This window comes from Uloborus diversus, unplaced genomic scaffold (assembly GCF_026930045.1).
Source record: "Uloborus diversus isolate 005 unplaced genomic scaffold, Udiv.v.3.1 scaffold_12, whole genome shotgun sequence".
NCBI lineage: Eukaryota > Metazoa > Arthropoda > Arachnida > Araneae > Uloboridae > Uloborus > Uloborus diversus.
In genome coordinates this window covers 2954861-2972035 of record NW_026557876.1, presented here as the reverse complement: position 1 = coordinate 2972035, position 17175 = coordinate 2954861, and the positions used below count along the sequence as shown (strand labels likewise).

The window sequence follows — 17175 nt, the reverse complement described above, 5'->3', positions numbered from 1 at the left end:
CTTATCATATAAATCAACCTTTGTAAGTTGACCACCTGTCTAAGTTGACCGCTTTTTCAGGCACGGAATTAGCCCTTATCATATAAATCAACCTTTGTAAGTTGACCACCTGTCTAAGTTGACCGATCCTTTCAGGCATGGAATTCGCCCTTATCATATAAATCAACCTCTGTAAGTTGACCACCTGTCTAAGTTGACCGCTTTTTCAGGCACGGAATTAGCCCTTATCGTATAAATCAACCTTTGTAAGTTGACCACCTGTCTAAGTTCACTGCTTCTTTCAGGAACTGAATTAGCCCTTATCATATAAATCAATCTCTGTAAGTTGACCACCTGTCTAAGTTGACCGCTTTTTCAGGAACTGAATTAGCCCTTATCATATAAATCAACCTCTGTAAATTGACCATCTGTCTAAGTTGACCGCTTCTTTCAGGCATGGAATTCGCCCTTATCATATAAATCAACATTTGTAAGTTGACCACCTGTCTAAGTTGACCGCTTCTTTCAGGAACTGAATTAGCCCTTATCATATAAATCAACCTTTGTAAGTTGACCACCTGTCTAAGTTGACCGCTTCTTTCAGGCATGGAATTAGCCCTTATCATATAAATCAACCTTTGTAAGTTGACCACCTGTCTAAGTTGACCGCTTTTTCAGGCACGGAATTAGCCCTTATCATATAAATCAACCTTTGTAAGTTGACCACCTGTCTAAGTTGACCGCTTCTTTCAGGCATGGAATTCGCCCTTATCGTATAAATCAATCTCTGTAAGTTGACCACCTGTCTAAGTTGACCGCTTCTTTCAGGAACTGAATTAGTCCTTATCATATAAATCAACCTCTGTAAATTGACCATCTGTCTAAGTTGACCGCTTCTTTCAGGCATGGAATTAGCCCTTATCATATAAATCAACCTTTGTAAGTTGACCACCTGTCTAAGTTGACCGCTTTTTCAGGCACGGAATTAGCCCTTATCATATAAATCAACCTTTGTAAGTTGACCTTCTGCTTAAGTTGAGCACTAAAATAGTGCACCGCAAGTGGTCAACTTACACAGGTCTCACTGTATTATTATTATTATTATTTTATTAGAAAATTCTGTTCTATGCTAATGATACACACACGAACTAAATAAATAAATGTAATAAAATGTGAACAAAATAAAATAAAATAATTTTTTTACAATACATTTAAATAAATTTAAAAAAATAATTGAAAAAAACTCCCCCCCCCCGAAAAAAAACCACTCTCCAGATATCGATATTTTTGATGTATCAGCAAGGGCGCCCATATGAGGGGGGGGCAAGTAGGGGCTCAAGCCCCCCTTAGAAATTAAAACTTCTTTGCTTTTAATGCTGTTTTCTTTGTAAAAATGTAAAACATTTATTCTCCATTAATGAATCCGTTATTAAAAATGTCAAATTTTATTAACTTTAATCAGTACTGAAATCGGTTTCCGTGGGGAAAATATATGAGCCCCTCCCCCCCCCTAGAATTTTGCACATGTACGCCCATGTGTATCGGGATGTTTAGGCCTGTCAGTTCAAAATTGTTTCTAGGGGATATTCTTCGAGAATGACTTTTTTTTTCATTACAGAAATATATTTTTTTCTTTATCAATGAACTCAAATATATTTTCGAAAATGATGTGTCATTACTTATATGCAGAAAAAGAATTAACCAAACAGAGGAAGTGCTTTTGAAACAGTGTTCATTTCAAATTGAGTCTTTTGCAGATTTTTTTTTTAAATGCCCGATTTTGCGCAGAGCTTTAACAGGCTATAACTGGAGAACGCTTGAAACATTGACATCGTTCTAAAATAACAACAGCATTTAGTTACATTAGCAATGGTCAAATAAACTTGGAGAAGCAGTTTTAAATGTACATACATTTATATTTTAAAATTCCAAGGGCGCCCATATGCAAAATTTTAAGGGGGGGCTCAAAAATTTTCCCCATGGTTTAGCAGAATGTTTTCCCCATGGAAACCGATTTTAGTACAGATTAGAGACATCAAAATTTGACATTTTTAATAACTTATTCATTAATGGCTGGAAAAGAAATTTTTATACCTTTTTTGCAAAGAAAAAAGCACTAAAAGCAAGGAAGTTCTCATTTCTAAGGGGGGGGGGCTCAAGCCCCCTTCCCCCTATATGGGCGACCTTGTAAAATTCAATCACATTTTTTAAATTTTCACTTTCAACAAAGCACAAATACGTTTAGAAAACCCGAACGTGTGCAAGTCTGTTGCCATTCATTGAACTGCAGTCAAAGAGCTAATGTGACCAAAGTATCGACCACGGCTTTCACGTCCTTAGACATAAACCACAAAAAAAAATGAATTGACTAGATACAGCATTTACATTTTTAGGAAAACAACTTTTAAAAAAAAGACAAAAATATTTCTTGCCATACAGATATGTGTACAGATTAGTGATGTGCCGGATCGTTAAGAAAGTAGATCCGCGGATACGGATACGGATCATTAGTGTCAAGATCCGCGGATCCGGATCCGGATCCGGATCATTAGTGTCAAGATCTGCGGATACGGATCCTGATCATTAGCGTCAAGATCTGCGGATACGGATCATTAGTGTCAAGATCCGCAGATATGGATACGGATCATTAGTGTCAAGATCCATGGATACGGATCCGGATCCGGAGCATTAGTGTCAAGATCTGCGGATACGGATCCTGATCATTAGCGTCAAGATCTGCGGATACGGATACGGATCATTAGTGTCAAGATCCGCAGATATGGATACGGATCATTAGTGTCAAGATCCGCGGATACGGATCCGGATCCGGAGCATTAGTGTCAAGATCTGCGGATACGGATCCTGATCATTAGTGTCAAGATCCGCGGATACGGATACGGATCATTAGTGTCAAGATCTGCGGATACGGATACGGATCATTAGTGTCAAGATCCGCAGATACAGATACGGATCATTAGTGTCAAGATCCGCGGATACGGATCTCAAAAATTTTTTTGCCCAATTCAACTATCCATGTTTAAAATTTATTACGGAAGGTCATAATAGTAACACTGTTTCTTCAAAAAATGTCATCTACCCCGAAAATATAATAAAGACAATGATTTACTCTTTGAAGAAATCTCCATTAAAATTGAGGGAGAGTTGGAAGGAATGGGTCAGCGCTACATTAATGCTTAAACAGAATGTGAAAAATTATTTCCAGCTTGCTCGGTAGATGTAGGATACAGGATACAAGAGTGTAAAGCAGCTACTTGATAGGCTAGAAATCATTTTCCACATTTTATTTCAGCATAAATGCAGCGTTGACCCATTCCACCCAGATTACTCCGACCGACGGAATAACAGAGCCAGGAACATCTTTACAAACAGTAAATAGAGAATGTTGTCTCACTTTTTTTAGAAGGATGCCGAGAAAAATCAAAATGAAGAATAACAGAAAACCCAAATTAATATCAAGAACTAATATTAAACTAAAAATTAAAAAAGAAGGAAAAGAAAACATGTCTCAGAGGGCCATTGGCATCTGAAATGATACCTTATAATTTGTAGAGTATTCTTTCATGTTAAAAAAAATAAATAAATAAAATAAAATATATATTTTAATTACTTATTAAAATTAACATAAAATTAGATTGAATATAAATCAATTTTTTAGTATCTTAACTGTAGCCAACATGTGATTGGTCCATTGATATTCAAATTAGCTCCTGGCAGTTGACCAATCAGGTGTTGGCACACATGTGCTGCACATGTAACTGCATTTCTAACTGCATGTACACATGTAACTGCTTTTCCAACTGTTAGTTTTTCAGCAACATGTTTTTATTTTTCACCATGTATTCAGTTGCCTTTTTATCTTGCAAGAAGCAAGTGGTGTTCATGTTAAATAAAGGATTTTTATAGAAAGGTTTCTTCTCTTTGAAACAGATAAGTAATTTTGAATTCTATAACATAATTTAAATAGGGAATAAAACCCAATTTAAACGTAATTTAAGTCTTTTATTCAAATATTTAAGAATTTTCAGAATAGAAAAGATCCGTTTAAGATCCGTCAAAAAAGTAACGGATACGGATCTTTATTTTTCCTCGGATATCCGCGGATTCAGATATCCAGAGCATCACCAGTACAGATGAGATCAGATCTTCAACAACGTGTCGCTTCTTAGAAAAGGGACTCACCTGGCTGGCTCTCTCTTTCTCTCCCTCCAGGGCACGAGCCCCTTCCTCCAGTTGGCCCCTGAGGGAGTCCAGGCCCCGGGCCCCCTCCTCCTGCTTTCGCCTCTCCTCCTCCAACTGGCTCAGCAGGGAGTTCTAGAACAGAGAGACTCCATGCTCAACACACTCCTACTGGGTGAAACTTTTTTACCTACAGAAATGCACTTTTTCCCCAACCGTGGCTTTTAATTTTTCCCATTGTAAGAAACCATTTTAAAGCTTGAACTTAAATTAATTTTTTTATATTTAAAAAATGGTTTGTACTCTTTGCGGGCGTGACCATATCGACAAAATTGTAGAGTATTCTTTCATGTTAAAAAATAAATAAATTAAATAAAATAAAATATATATTCAATAACTTATTAAAATTAATATAAAATTAGATTAAATTTCTTAATATAAATTAATTTTTCAGTATCTTAACTGTAGACAACATATGATTGGTCCATTGATATTTAAATTAGCTTCTGGCTGTTGACCAATCAGGTGTTGGCACACATGTGCTACACATGCAACTGCATTTCCAACTGTTAGTTTTCAGCAACACGTTTTGATTTTCACCATGTATTCAGTTGCCTTTTATCTTGCAAGAAGCAAGTGGTGTTCATGTTAAATAAAAGATTTTTATAGAAAGGTTTCTACTCTCATTTGAAACAGATAAGTAACTTTGAATTTTTATAACAAAAATAGCAGTTTTGCGTTTGCAAAAATTATTTTTCAGCAAAATAAAGTTTAGGGAAAAATCAACGCTTATTTTGGATGTTGGCGGATTTCAGGTCGGCAGATTGTTAGAAATAGAATTTCTACAAACATCTCTACACTTACTTTTGCCCAGGTAACTGAACTTCACGATAAGCAACCGATGCTCGTTCGGATTAACGATCCGAGTGAATCGGAAGTGAGCGGTCGGATCGGACTCCCGCCATTGGCTTAGCAGGGAGGCGTCTGCCACTCGGTGCATCCTCATTGGTTGCGTGTACGTGAGGGCATTGATGTGAATACTGATGAGGACAGGCTATTTAACAGCCAACGCATGGCGGATTTATGGGAGGGGGCAGAGGGGAGCAATGCCCCCCAGTTTTGGGAGGACTTTATGTAGTAACAACACATCTTCCAAAAATTAAAAAAAAAAAAAAATCATTATTTTTTTGTTTTTGAATAGTTTAGAAGAGCATGGGTGGATTTATAGGGGGGGGGGCAAAGGAGACAATGCCCCCCAGTTTTGGGAGGAGTTTATATAGTAACAACTTATCTTCCAAAATCTTATTTAAAAAAAAATCATGATTTTTTCTTTTCTGAATAGGAAATTAAAGTTTATTTTTTCTTTTAAACTTAAAATAGCAGTTTCTTACAAAGTTTGAACAATAATGTACAACTGTATAATCTACTATTCAATTTCAGAGACTGGAAAGTGCAAATTATTGATAGGTTCTAAAATCCCTGAAAAGAATTAGCGCAGTATAACCTACCAGGGCTCTTGAGCCAAAAACCCAATCCAACTAACCAAACCTTGAAAATAATTAGACAAGTCTTTGAAACTCCTAAGCAAAGTGTGCTTCAATTTTATTTCTTATCAAGTGTATAAATTAAGAATTGTTCAAATGGGTAGTATGTTACTCTCTTGATACCTATTCTCTAAATCTGTGCACCATTTCTTTTAAAGTATTAACTTGCATCACAAAGCACTTTTAAAACATAAAACTTAAAAAAAAAAAAAAAAAAATTGCCTATTATTTCCAATTAACCCTTATAAGACTTCAAAATGCAGAATTTTATATCCATTTTAGATAATTTCCTCCGGGGGGAGTTACCCCCGGCTCCCTAAAACTGGAGATATTCTATATCCCACTTAAAAGGGAGCACTGCATCACTCTCTTAATACCAGCCCCCTCTCTTTTAAGGTCCATTCATAAAGGACAGCATGATTACACACAGTAATGAAAATGACACTTAAAAAGTAAAGAATGGCCTTACGCATCACAGAAAACAGACAAAAACATGAGAGAGGTGGGGGGGGGGGGTGACAATTAAAAATGTTGCTCAAAAAAAAAAGAAAATCCTGCCCCCCCCCCCCCCAGGAACTCAGTCTTAAATCCGCCTATGAGCGAACGGGGTTGAGATTCGCTCTCTCTTTTTTAAGACTCGTTCGGTGATGTCTGTGCTGTAAATCGTAGCTCGTATTGCTCGGCTGAATGCCGATGATGCTCAGCTGATCGTAGCAATAGATTAGCGATATTAGGATGAGCTTTAATGAGCAAGCTAGTCATATTTAATTAATCTTTTTACCTTTGGCTTCAGTTAATAGTTTATACAGTTATATTTACTCTTTTTCTCACATGTTAATAAATTTTAGTTATTTTAAAGAAGTCTCTTCATCTGTTATTCATGAAAAGTTGATGAAATGTTAGTTCTTCCACCAACTCTGCAAGAAGTATTAAAGTTAATAGGTGATATCATTCATCAATGGTATAACGGATTTGTGGCGCTCACTGTAGTTCAAAAATGATGATTTGTAGAGATGCGCACGTGACTGTATGGTCACACTCGTAATGCGTACAAGTTATTCTTTTTTTAAGCATTAAAATGTGCGTAGAATGTTGATACTATGTACAAAATGGATTCTTACGTTCAAATACAGAAAAACCAAAAGCCAAAGTCCAAAATTCCAGGAATAAACAAACATATAAGTAAAACCGTCACACCCAGAGAAAATATTATTCTGTAACATTTTATGGGAAGCATTTCACACATCTGTGTTTGCAAACTAATATTTCAATAAAAATAAAGATGAATTCAATCCATGCGTAGGGTCAGTCGAGATCAGGGTTCGAAAATATCGTGATATTTTTGAAAATATCCAATATTTTGGTATTTTCAATCAGCACAAACTAAAGTCTTCAAAATAGTAAATGCATCCTCAAATCACTCATCATTTTCTAATATTGTTATTACAATATGTAGACTTAAGTGAAGGTTTCTTTCCTTATTTATATCTAATATTTCATGCAACAATTATTTTTTTATCCGTTTTAACGGAGTTAATTTAGCATTAGCTGTTTCACTCGTTTTTCTTCTGTTAGCTACTGTTACATTTCTATAATTTAGAAACAAAAAATATGCATTAGTCGGTGACAGTCAGAAGATATTTTCTTTTCTTCTGACCAACATTTAGTATTTAACTAGGCACTCTTAATATGAATTAAAATTGTTACATTACTCATAGTTTTATGAAGATAAAATAAAGAAGGGATATTATATTACATTATTGATGTATTCATACGTCTTAAAAATATAATATATAACTTTTTGGTTATTTTTAATAATAAACGAACAATATTACTACAATTAATATAATTTTTGAACCGAAAATATCGCAGTTGAAAAAATATCAAAATATTGTGATATTTTCAAAATAAATATTGATGTATGTCATGATACATATTGGTGAACCTTGAATGCAACTCACCTTTTCATTCTGCAGACCCGTCACCGAAATCCGCATCCCCTTGATCTCTTCCTCCAGAGACGAACACTTTCCCTGAAGATCGCTTTTCAACTGCGGGAGAAAAAAAAATGGAATCATTTCCTCCGCAGAGATTAAAGTTTTTGCAGAGAATTCTTTCATGTGAATAATTTATCACCTAACTATTTATTAAGGGGGGGGGCACAGTTTAGATGGGTCAAAAAAATAATTTTTTTTTAATGTCACAAAATGTCAGTAGAACTATTCAAGAACATGTTGCCATAATTTCAACGCAAAATTCCGTTTAGTTCCGACGCTACGAGCACTTAAAAATCTGAAGATTGGAAAATGTGTTCAAAGCAGTTTTTTTCAATCGCGTGTTTTTAGACGACATTTTTTTCAACTGGTGTGCATTCTAGCGCAAAATATTATAGGCGTTCTGAAATTTTGTGCGAATATTCTTTATTCATTGACACTCTATATGAACCTCATTTTGGGATGATATTATAATTAAAAATATATTTTTAATGCGAAAATGCTGAACAAAGATGGTAGAAAGAGGTGAATTTTGTGATTAAACACGTCAAAAGCATGAAATGTTCTATTTTTTAACCAGAAACTAGGTTCATATTCTGAGGAAATATGTTGTTTACGAGAAAGAAAATGGTAATGATTATAGACAAAAATTGTGACTTCAGGAATGCACGATTACAGACAAAAATTGCGACTTCAGGAATGCATGATTAGACAAAAATTGTGACTTCAGGAATGCACGATTGCAGAGAAAAATTGTGACTTCAGGAATGCATGATTAGACAAAAATTGTGACTTCAGGAATGCATGATTAGACAAAAATTGTGACTTCAGGAATGCACGATTGCAGAGAAAAATTGTGACTTCAGGAATGCATGATTAGACAAAAATTGTGACTTCAGGAATGCACGATTACAGACAAAAATTGTGACTTCAGGAATGCACGATTGCAGAGAAAAATTGCGACTTAAGGAATGCATGATTAGACAAAAATTGTGACTTCAGGAATGCACGATTACAGACAAAAATTGTGACTTCAGGAATGCATGATTAGACAAAAATTGTGACTTCAGGAATGCACGATTGCAGAGAAAAATTGTGACTTCAGGAATGCACGATTGCAGAGAAAAATTGTGACTTCAGGAATGCACGATTGCAGAGAAAAATTGTGACTTTAGGAATGCACACCAGCAACAAGCTTTGATGGCATCCGCCCATGGACATCAGCTTCTACCTCTTCTACTTATGGCGGAAATAACTTGAAAAAAATGACAAAGTGTACTTCAAAATATGAATAAAATCTCCTTCAAATTTGAACAAATTCTGATTATTCAGTCCGTTCTAAAAAAATTCACAAAAAATGCTATATTAAACATTTGTGCCTCATAAACTGGTTCCCCCTCCTAAAAGTAAATACGGTCAATTGCGGTCCACAGGACCACATAGCGACGGGACCATTTTGGTCCCAATAATGGGCTGGTCCAATTAAGGGGGTATTCTAGTCTAGGGGCTTGATTTTAAGGTGATCTTACGGGCGTAATAGGAAAAAAACCAGTAGCTATCTTCATTAATCCATTTTTATCAGTTTTTTATTGATACTTTTAAAGTATAAAAATGCATAATAGTTGAAAAAAAATCAAAATTGAAGTTGGTGGAGGCTGGCAAAGTGGGGACTTCAAAAAGGGGTCTTGTCTTCTGGTTGACATGATTTCAATCCTCAAGGTGGTCTGAAACATATAGTTAAGGTTACTTCTTATTAAACAAGGATGTAGAATATAGGATGGATGTAGAACAAGGATGGAACATAGGATCTAGAAGCAGCCTAACGTTAGATGAGATGTAGTCGTGTGAGAGAAAAATAGTTTAAGAAGTCTAAATGCATTAAAAGGCTCAGAAAACTGAGCTAACCTGAGGGCGATGTCTTAATCATTTCTGTGATTGGTTCCGTTACCCTAATTGCTCGTGTATATGTTAATGTATCTGGAAATATCATCCATTAAGCACTTTTGCTTGTTTTTTGTGAAATGTTTTAATAGAAATGGTTGGTCAGTTTTGATTTTAGATACACGAATAAGTAAAAGTGATTAATCAAGAAAAGCGAAACTTCTCCAAAACTGCATAAGAGTCTCAAATATCAAGAAAAGTGAAACTACACCAAAACTGTATAAGAGTCCCAAATATCAAGAAAAGTGAAACTACACCAAAACTGTAAAAGAGTCCCAAATATCAAGAAAAGTGAAACTACTCCAAAACTGTAAAAGAGTCTCAAATATCAAAAAAAGTGGAACTACTCCAAAACTGTAAAAGAGTCTCAAATATCAAGAAAAGTGGAACTACTCCAAAATTGTATAAGAGTCTCAAATATCAAGAAAAGTGAAACTACTCCAAAACTGTATAAGAGTCTCAAATAGCAAGAAAAGTGGAAGTACTCCAAAAATTGTATAAGAGTCTCAAATATCAAGAAAAAGTGAAACTACTCCAAAACTGTATAAGAGTCTCAAATATCAAGAAAAGTGGAACTACTCCAAAACTGTAAAAGAGTCTCAAATATCAAGAAAAGTGAAACTACACCAAAACTGTATAAGAGTCCCAAATATCAAGAAAAGTGAAACTACACCAAAACTGTAAAAGAGTCTCAAATATCAAGAAAAGTGAAACTGCTCCAAAACTGTATAAGAGTCTCAAATATCATGAAAAGTGAAACTACTTTAAAACTGTATAAGAGTCCCAAATATCAAGAAAAGTGAAACTACTTCAAAACTGTATAAGAGTCCCAAATATCATGAAAAGTGAAACTACTTTAAAACTGTATAAGAGTCCCAAATATCATGAAAAGTGAAACTACTTTAAAACTGTATAAGAGTCCCAAATATCATGAAAAGTGAAACTACTTTAAAACTGTATAAGAGTCCCAAATATCAAGAAAAGTGAAACTACTTCAAAACTGTATAAGAGTCTCAAATATCATGAAAAGTGGAACTACTCTAAAACTGTATAAGAGTCCCAAATATCATGAAAAGTGAAACTACTTTAAAACTGTATAAGAGTCCCAAATATCATGAAAAGTGAAACTACTTTAAAACTGTATAAGAGTCCCAAATATCATGAAAAGTGAAACTACTTTAAAACTGTATAAGAGTCCCAAATATCATGAAAAGTGAAACTACTTTAAAAACTGTATAAGAGTCCCAAATATCATGAAACGTGAAACTACTCCAAGACTGTATAAGAGTCTCAAATATCAAGAAAAGTGGAACTTCTCCAAAACTGTAAAAGAGTCTCAAATATCAAGAAAAGTGGAACTTCTCCAAAACTGTAAAGAGTCTCAAATATCAAGAAAAGTGGAACTACACCAAAACTGTAAAAGAGTCTCAAATATCAAGAAAACTGGAATTACTCCAAAAGAGTCTCAAATGTACATGCCTCTTTCTTCAGAGGAAAAATGATCATTTATTGCATTAAAGTGAATTATTGCACTTTGCTCCACATCCCCTTATATTGTCTTGAAATTTTCTGAAAAATGCAATAGTTTTTCTGTCTAGAAATTACTAGACTGAAAGTAAGTACCTGTTCCGTGGTTCGGAGTCGGTCCTTGAGCTCTGATTCGCTGAGCCTGGATTGCATCAGGTCTTCGCTGAGAGCCGAAATCTTGGCACAGAAGTCGGCTTTGGTGGACTCTACGCTCTCGAGCCGAGAATCCCTATCCTGCAAAAAAATCACGAGCATTAGTTCTCCAAGGTGGGTTTTTGTAAGAAAGCCCATAACTTAAATAAATAATTTATCAAATTTTATAAGTAAGGCATTGTTTTAAAGATTTTTTTCACCGCTTCCGGCAAAAAATACAGTCGAACCTCCATATATCAAACTTCCACATATCGAAATCCCAGCAATTTATATGTTCATTACATAGACAAAGTGTTTCTATATATCGAAAAAATCTCTATACATATCGAATTTTTTTCGAGACATTCGTATTTTTTTTCCCACTTCAGACTTTGTCTGATGAAAAATGAAGGTTAGGGGTGAAAATTACGTTTACTAAAGGTTGCTACGAAACTCATAAGGAATCTGGGGTTGAGGGGTGTGTAGATAGGTCGTCGTTTTGTTCTGGAATTCTTAAATTCCCTCAAGTTTATTTCAAATCTAAGTTGTAACCAGTAGCACTGTCAAATCGGTTTCAAGTTATGCCTTTTCTCTGTTGATTATCATTCCTAGTCTTTTTAGCTGCAGGAAAAATCATTCAAGTTAGGTAGAATGATTTTTTAATTTTCTCTCGATTACATTGTCAAAACGAAAATCCCCCTCATGTTGCGGATCAAGTTGAATTGCCGAAGAATGAAGGTGTATGAAAGCGCAAAAATGTAATTTCTGTTATTTTTTAATGACTAAATTTTTTTTAATCCGATGCTCGTATACATTAGAAATTGGGTTTCATACACGAAAATTAGCTTTAATTTTAATGTTTTAGGAGATTTTTTGTGATAAAATAAAATAATTTCTATATATCGAAATTTCTATATATTGAATTTTTTTTCCGGCAATTTGCTACTTCGATATATGGAGGTCCGACTGTAAACAAAAAACTCACATTGTGGTGATTTTTCGAAAAAATCAATTTAATTATTTATTTACTAGCTGCGTTGCCCGGCTTTTCTCGGTCTACCTCGAAAATAAAACACCTTCACCTTCCTCCTTCTCTTGTTACATGTCATATTTTTCATAAACATACTGCTATAATAATTCTATGATGTCACTTTTTATCACCCCTGCTCTTCCCCTTGTCACAATTTTATGCACCCCTCTGCCCTTTCCCCCCCTTTTACCCTGTTCTCTAACCGGATGTTGTGGCACACTAAGGGCACGTGCCTTAGGAAGAAATGAGGGGTACCATGAAATCCATTCATATTGTTACAAATTCTGTAAATAGTAATTATTGTAGTAACGTAACCTGTAAATAGTTTCCCGTAATGAATATACAGCCCCTATACAGTCGGCTGAAGTATACGGTCCCCTATTTCTTTTTTGTTCATTGATAAAATTTGATAACGGTCTACTATTTTCGAGAGGCGTTTGGAATCTTGTGGAATAGTTGAGAGATTTCTTTCGATGTTTATAAAAGCGTCCCGCATGTTAAAAAGTGAGTTTCGATTGAGAATTTGTGCTGAGAGTGTATTAGCTCTGTTTATTGCGAGGCATTTCGCTGTGTTGTTTTTCGTATTTGGATGAAAATACGTGTGTAACCGTTGAGTTTACGGTGTTGAGTGATATTTGCTTGATTGCTGATGATTCATTTAGCAGTTGTTAACGATCTCTCCTGTACATTGTGTAAATAAATTCTCTGTGTTTTTATCAAGAACTGTGTTTTCATTTCAAGAAAATTGGAAGTCGCACCGGATCCGTTACAATATGTTAGGTGGGTTTACCAAATAGACCATTTAGGCCATTTACATTTTTTTTTTTGATATAGCACAAGTAAAAACTCCCCAGCTTATGACTTCATCGTCACCTGAAAGTCTAAATGATAATAAAGCATTATCGACTAGCAGTTTTTGTTCACCACGAGAAAGTGTAGCAAACGCTATTACAGAAGAGAGATGTAAAAACCACCTGAACTTATTTCGCTGAAGTATGAAGTATTTTAAATGACCGTCAGAGGAAGGTTATGTAGCCTTGAACTAAACGAGCAGATGTGCGCATCACATGACTTCCTTTTACTCCAATTTAATGTCATTTTCTCATTATTGGCAGTTTTAATGTGATTCAATAGTTTACTCTCTAAATATCACCAACAGTGGACAAATTGAAACCAGATTAAAAAGAAAAAAATCGCCAAATTTGTCGCCAAGTTGGCGACCAAAAGACTGGCAATATATCGCCAAGTGTCCGCGAAATTATAACACCACTTGAGTTTACATCGAAATTAACAATGATTTCCCCTCAAAAAGGGGCAAAAGACCCCCTTTGGAGCATACAAATGCAACCACAAAGGAAGGTGCACAACTAGACCCCACTTGGAATCTACGTACCAAATTTCAACTTTCTAGGACATTCCGTTCTTGAGTTATGCGACATACATACACACATAAAGCACATACATACGTACATACAGACGTCACGAGAAAACTCGTTGTAATTCAATTCAATTCAATTCAATTCAATTTATTTCAATCAGGGAAATATATATACATATATATACACACACACACATATATACATACATATATATACACATATATATATATACATATATATACATATATACACACACACATATATATATATTTTACAAATATGCATTTCACATATAAAATAAAAAGAAATGACAAACAGAAATATATTTCTCTCAGTCGAATTGAGAATCCCTGATTGAGTAGATGGGAGTAAAGGCTATACAATAGCCTGACTAGCTCCCACCACTAAAATTAACTCGGGGATCCTCAGAATGGATATTTCGGGTATCTGTACGTTCCTAGGCACATATCCACGTATGGTCGGGTTGGAAAAAAAACTCCACATTCATTTGGGGGTGAGCAAAACGGAAATGAAGGCCGATTTTTGGGTGAAATTTTTTTCGCGAATACAATACTTCTTTTTTTTGTAAAAGGAAGTAAAAAAGGAGTTAAAACCGAATTAAAGGAGTTCGAAGGGCCCTTCAAACAAAATTTCCTAAATGAAGGAGTATTGGAGGAGTTTTGAAGGAGCGTACGAACCCTGTAACCATAAATATGGTTCTTGCTGGTACTATAGGGCCAGCGGCTCCCTTCCTAATTCAACATCAAAATCTAAATCAAATCTGAAATCTGAACCAAGATTCTTTCAACGCAAACTAGGGTTTGCGATGAAACTGACGAGATATTTAATCGTCAAAAGATACTAAAAGGGAGATTTACAATACTGCTGTGCTAAGCACAGATGTGGTAGCTGCAAATTTTATCAAAATTGAGATCTTGTCACCAGGTGGTGGTTAGTAATTTAATTTACCTAAATCTCAAGTTTTTTGGCGATTAGTGAACGCAAAATATTAAAAAAAGCTGTAAGAAAAAGTCGTAACTGCAAATTTGCGTAGTTTGCTAAGGCAATTTGAACGTAAGTGACAAATACTAAGCCTTAAAAGTGGTATCTGTGCAGTTACCACTTTTATTCTTAGTCATTGGTAGATACGACCTTTATACCTTAGTAAATCAGCATATTTAATAATGTAGCATTTTATTGTAACGCAGAATATTAAAATTAGTTTACCGTTGAATAGTTGATACAGGTTGATAATCAAAACTAATACAACTTTTCATAATTGTTGAAGTAAATATTCTGCCTTTTCTAATTAAATGGTTTTTAGAAATGAAAATTCTAAAAATGAATTGCATGTAAAATATTCATATCTTATTCTTTCATGCAAAAAAAAAAAAAAAAACGCATTTCATTCTACGGCCAGTAATATTTTTATTTAAGTATGGTCTGCTGCCAAAATTATCTCTATGCTCGGTAAAAATGAATCTAGAAAATAAAACATTGTAAAAAAAACATATTCTTTGAATATAAAAAAACAGAAAATTGTTATGGATTACAGTTTTAACTGTCCGGAGTTTTGAAAATGGTATCTTTCAGAAGGTAGATTCTGTTAGATTTGTATTAACAAAATAAAGCGAAACAGCTAAATCCAAAGAAAGCAGATGTTTTCAGTATTATTTAATGATACATTGAGCACGTTTCACTAAGCTACTTTTATCGTATCTGTGCAGATACCCTTAAAAATGCCTAGTAATTGTCACTTATGGTGAAAACAGCTTAGTATATGAAAAGGTTTTGAAAAGAAAATGTGTCGTAACTACATTTATTAATTTTAAATTAAGATTTTTACAAAAATACTCTCTTACGGTTTTTAGATAAGTTATTTACGAAACAACTACCGCAAGATGAGCATTTAATTAAGTCATAAATCAAAGAAACGAGTTGTGAAACTTTAATCGTCAATTTCTCATTTTGAGCTCTACTGCAGATACCACATCTCTGCTTAGCACGGCAGAATAGACAAAGCATCCACCCACCTGCAGCTCCCCCTTCAGCGTCTCCAGCTCCCCCTCCTTCCTCTGGAGCTCCTGCAGCGCCTCCGTCAGCTTCTTCTCCCTCTCCAGCAGCTCCGCCCGCACGGCCGGCAGGGCGGAGCTCCGCTTCTCGAGCTCCCGCTTCTCCAGCTCCAGCCTCTCGGCCCGCTTCTTCTCCTGAAACGCAAGAGGGGCCGTCAACCGCGGAGTCCCTCGGTGGCGGAAGTCGCGAAAATTCTCCGGAAGGAAAATTTTGCGACGAAAAGAGGGAGCGGAAAACTTTTCCGTTAGCCGGGCGCAAGCGAAAATCGCCAATATATAATGGCATATTTGCTTCAATGCCACAATGGCATATTTGCTTGACCCAATGCCAAGCAAATATGCTCAACAAGGGTTGTAAGAAAATTGGTTCTTACACCCCTTGCATCGATTTGGCGAATCATCGCTTGGCGTTAGGCATAATCATTTGGCGATTTTCGCTTGCACCCGGCTAACGGAAAAGTACCAGGGGGCGTCATGTACAGGGTGATCCAAAAGTCGGGACTAACTTCAAAAATGAATAATTCGAAAATGACTTGATGATTAAAAAGATGCGGTTTGCACTGAACGAAATGAAAAGAAGTCGGGTTTTGTGTGGCAACCAAACAAAAATAATTCCGTTTTTGACCAACAGATGGCGCTATAGCTTTAAATTTCTCCATAACTCTAAACGGACTTTCTCGACTATGGACAGCGTTTCGATGCACATTAGCTTCAATTACCAATACCTGCTGTCATTGCTCTTTTTTATAACTTTTGTTGATTTGCATGGTTCTAGATCAGAAATCCGACAGAGCCATCTGTTGGTGGACGACAAAACTATTTTTGTTCTGTTGCCAGACGAACCCGGCTTCCTTTCCATCCGTTTTGTGCAAACGGCATATTTTAACTTTTATTCGTTTATGAATTAATCATTTTTAAAGCTGATCCTTACTTTTGGATTACCCGGCATTCAGTTTTTAGTTACCTTATTTTCCTGGGTATTATCCATGGATTATCTGTGCTTTCGTTTTTCTCGGCACCAGAGCATCGAACCTCCATTTACGGCAGGATTCATCGATAGAGACCGTTTTGTTATCCATAGGGTTGTTTATTTTACGTAGCTGTTCCTATCACGCTTTCAGGTTGCGTAAAATAAGCAACTCAAAGGTGGAGGAAGAAGCAGTTGCCATTTGGACTAGACTCGGGGGTGATAGTGGACTTAAATTTTCAGAAAATTAAGAAGAAGTTTGACCCCCTCCCCCCCGGTAAAACTCTTCAAATATGCATACAAAAATCATCGAAACAATTTTTAAAAAAACATTTAAAAAAGTTTTTTAAAAAGTAATTTTTCAGTTTTAGAATGTGTTGTCAGTCCTAAATTTTCAGAAATGGCACCTCAGT

General features: G+C 35.4%; 1 protein-coding gene across 1 annotated transcript in view; it reads right to left on the bottom strand.

Annotated features, from left to right (window-relative positions):
- LOC129232422 (early endosome antigen 1-like) overlaps nt 1-17175 on the bottom strand; it is a 129887-nt gene that overhangs the window by 44459 nt on the left and 68253 nt on the right. Inside the window, exons 17-20 of the mRNA XM_054866567.1 lie at nt 15757-15930; nt 11279-11416; nt 7682-7771; nt 4180-4311 (exon numbers count right to left, since the gene is read on the bottom strand). Of these exons, the coding sequence (XP_054722542.1) occupies nt 4180-4311; nt 7682-7771; nt 11279-11416; nt 15757-15930 (534 nt within the window). The remainder of the gene's footprint in view (nt 1-4179; nt 4312-7681; nt 7772-11278; nt 11417-15756; nt 15931-17175) is intronic.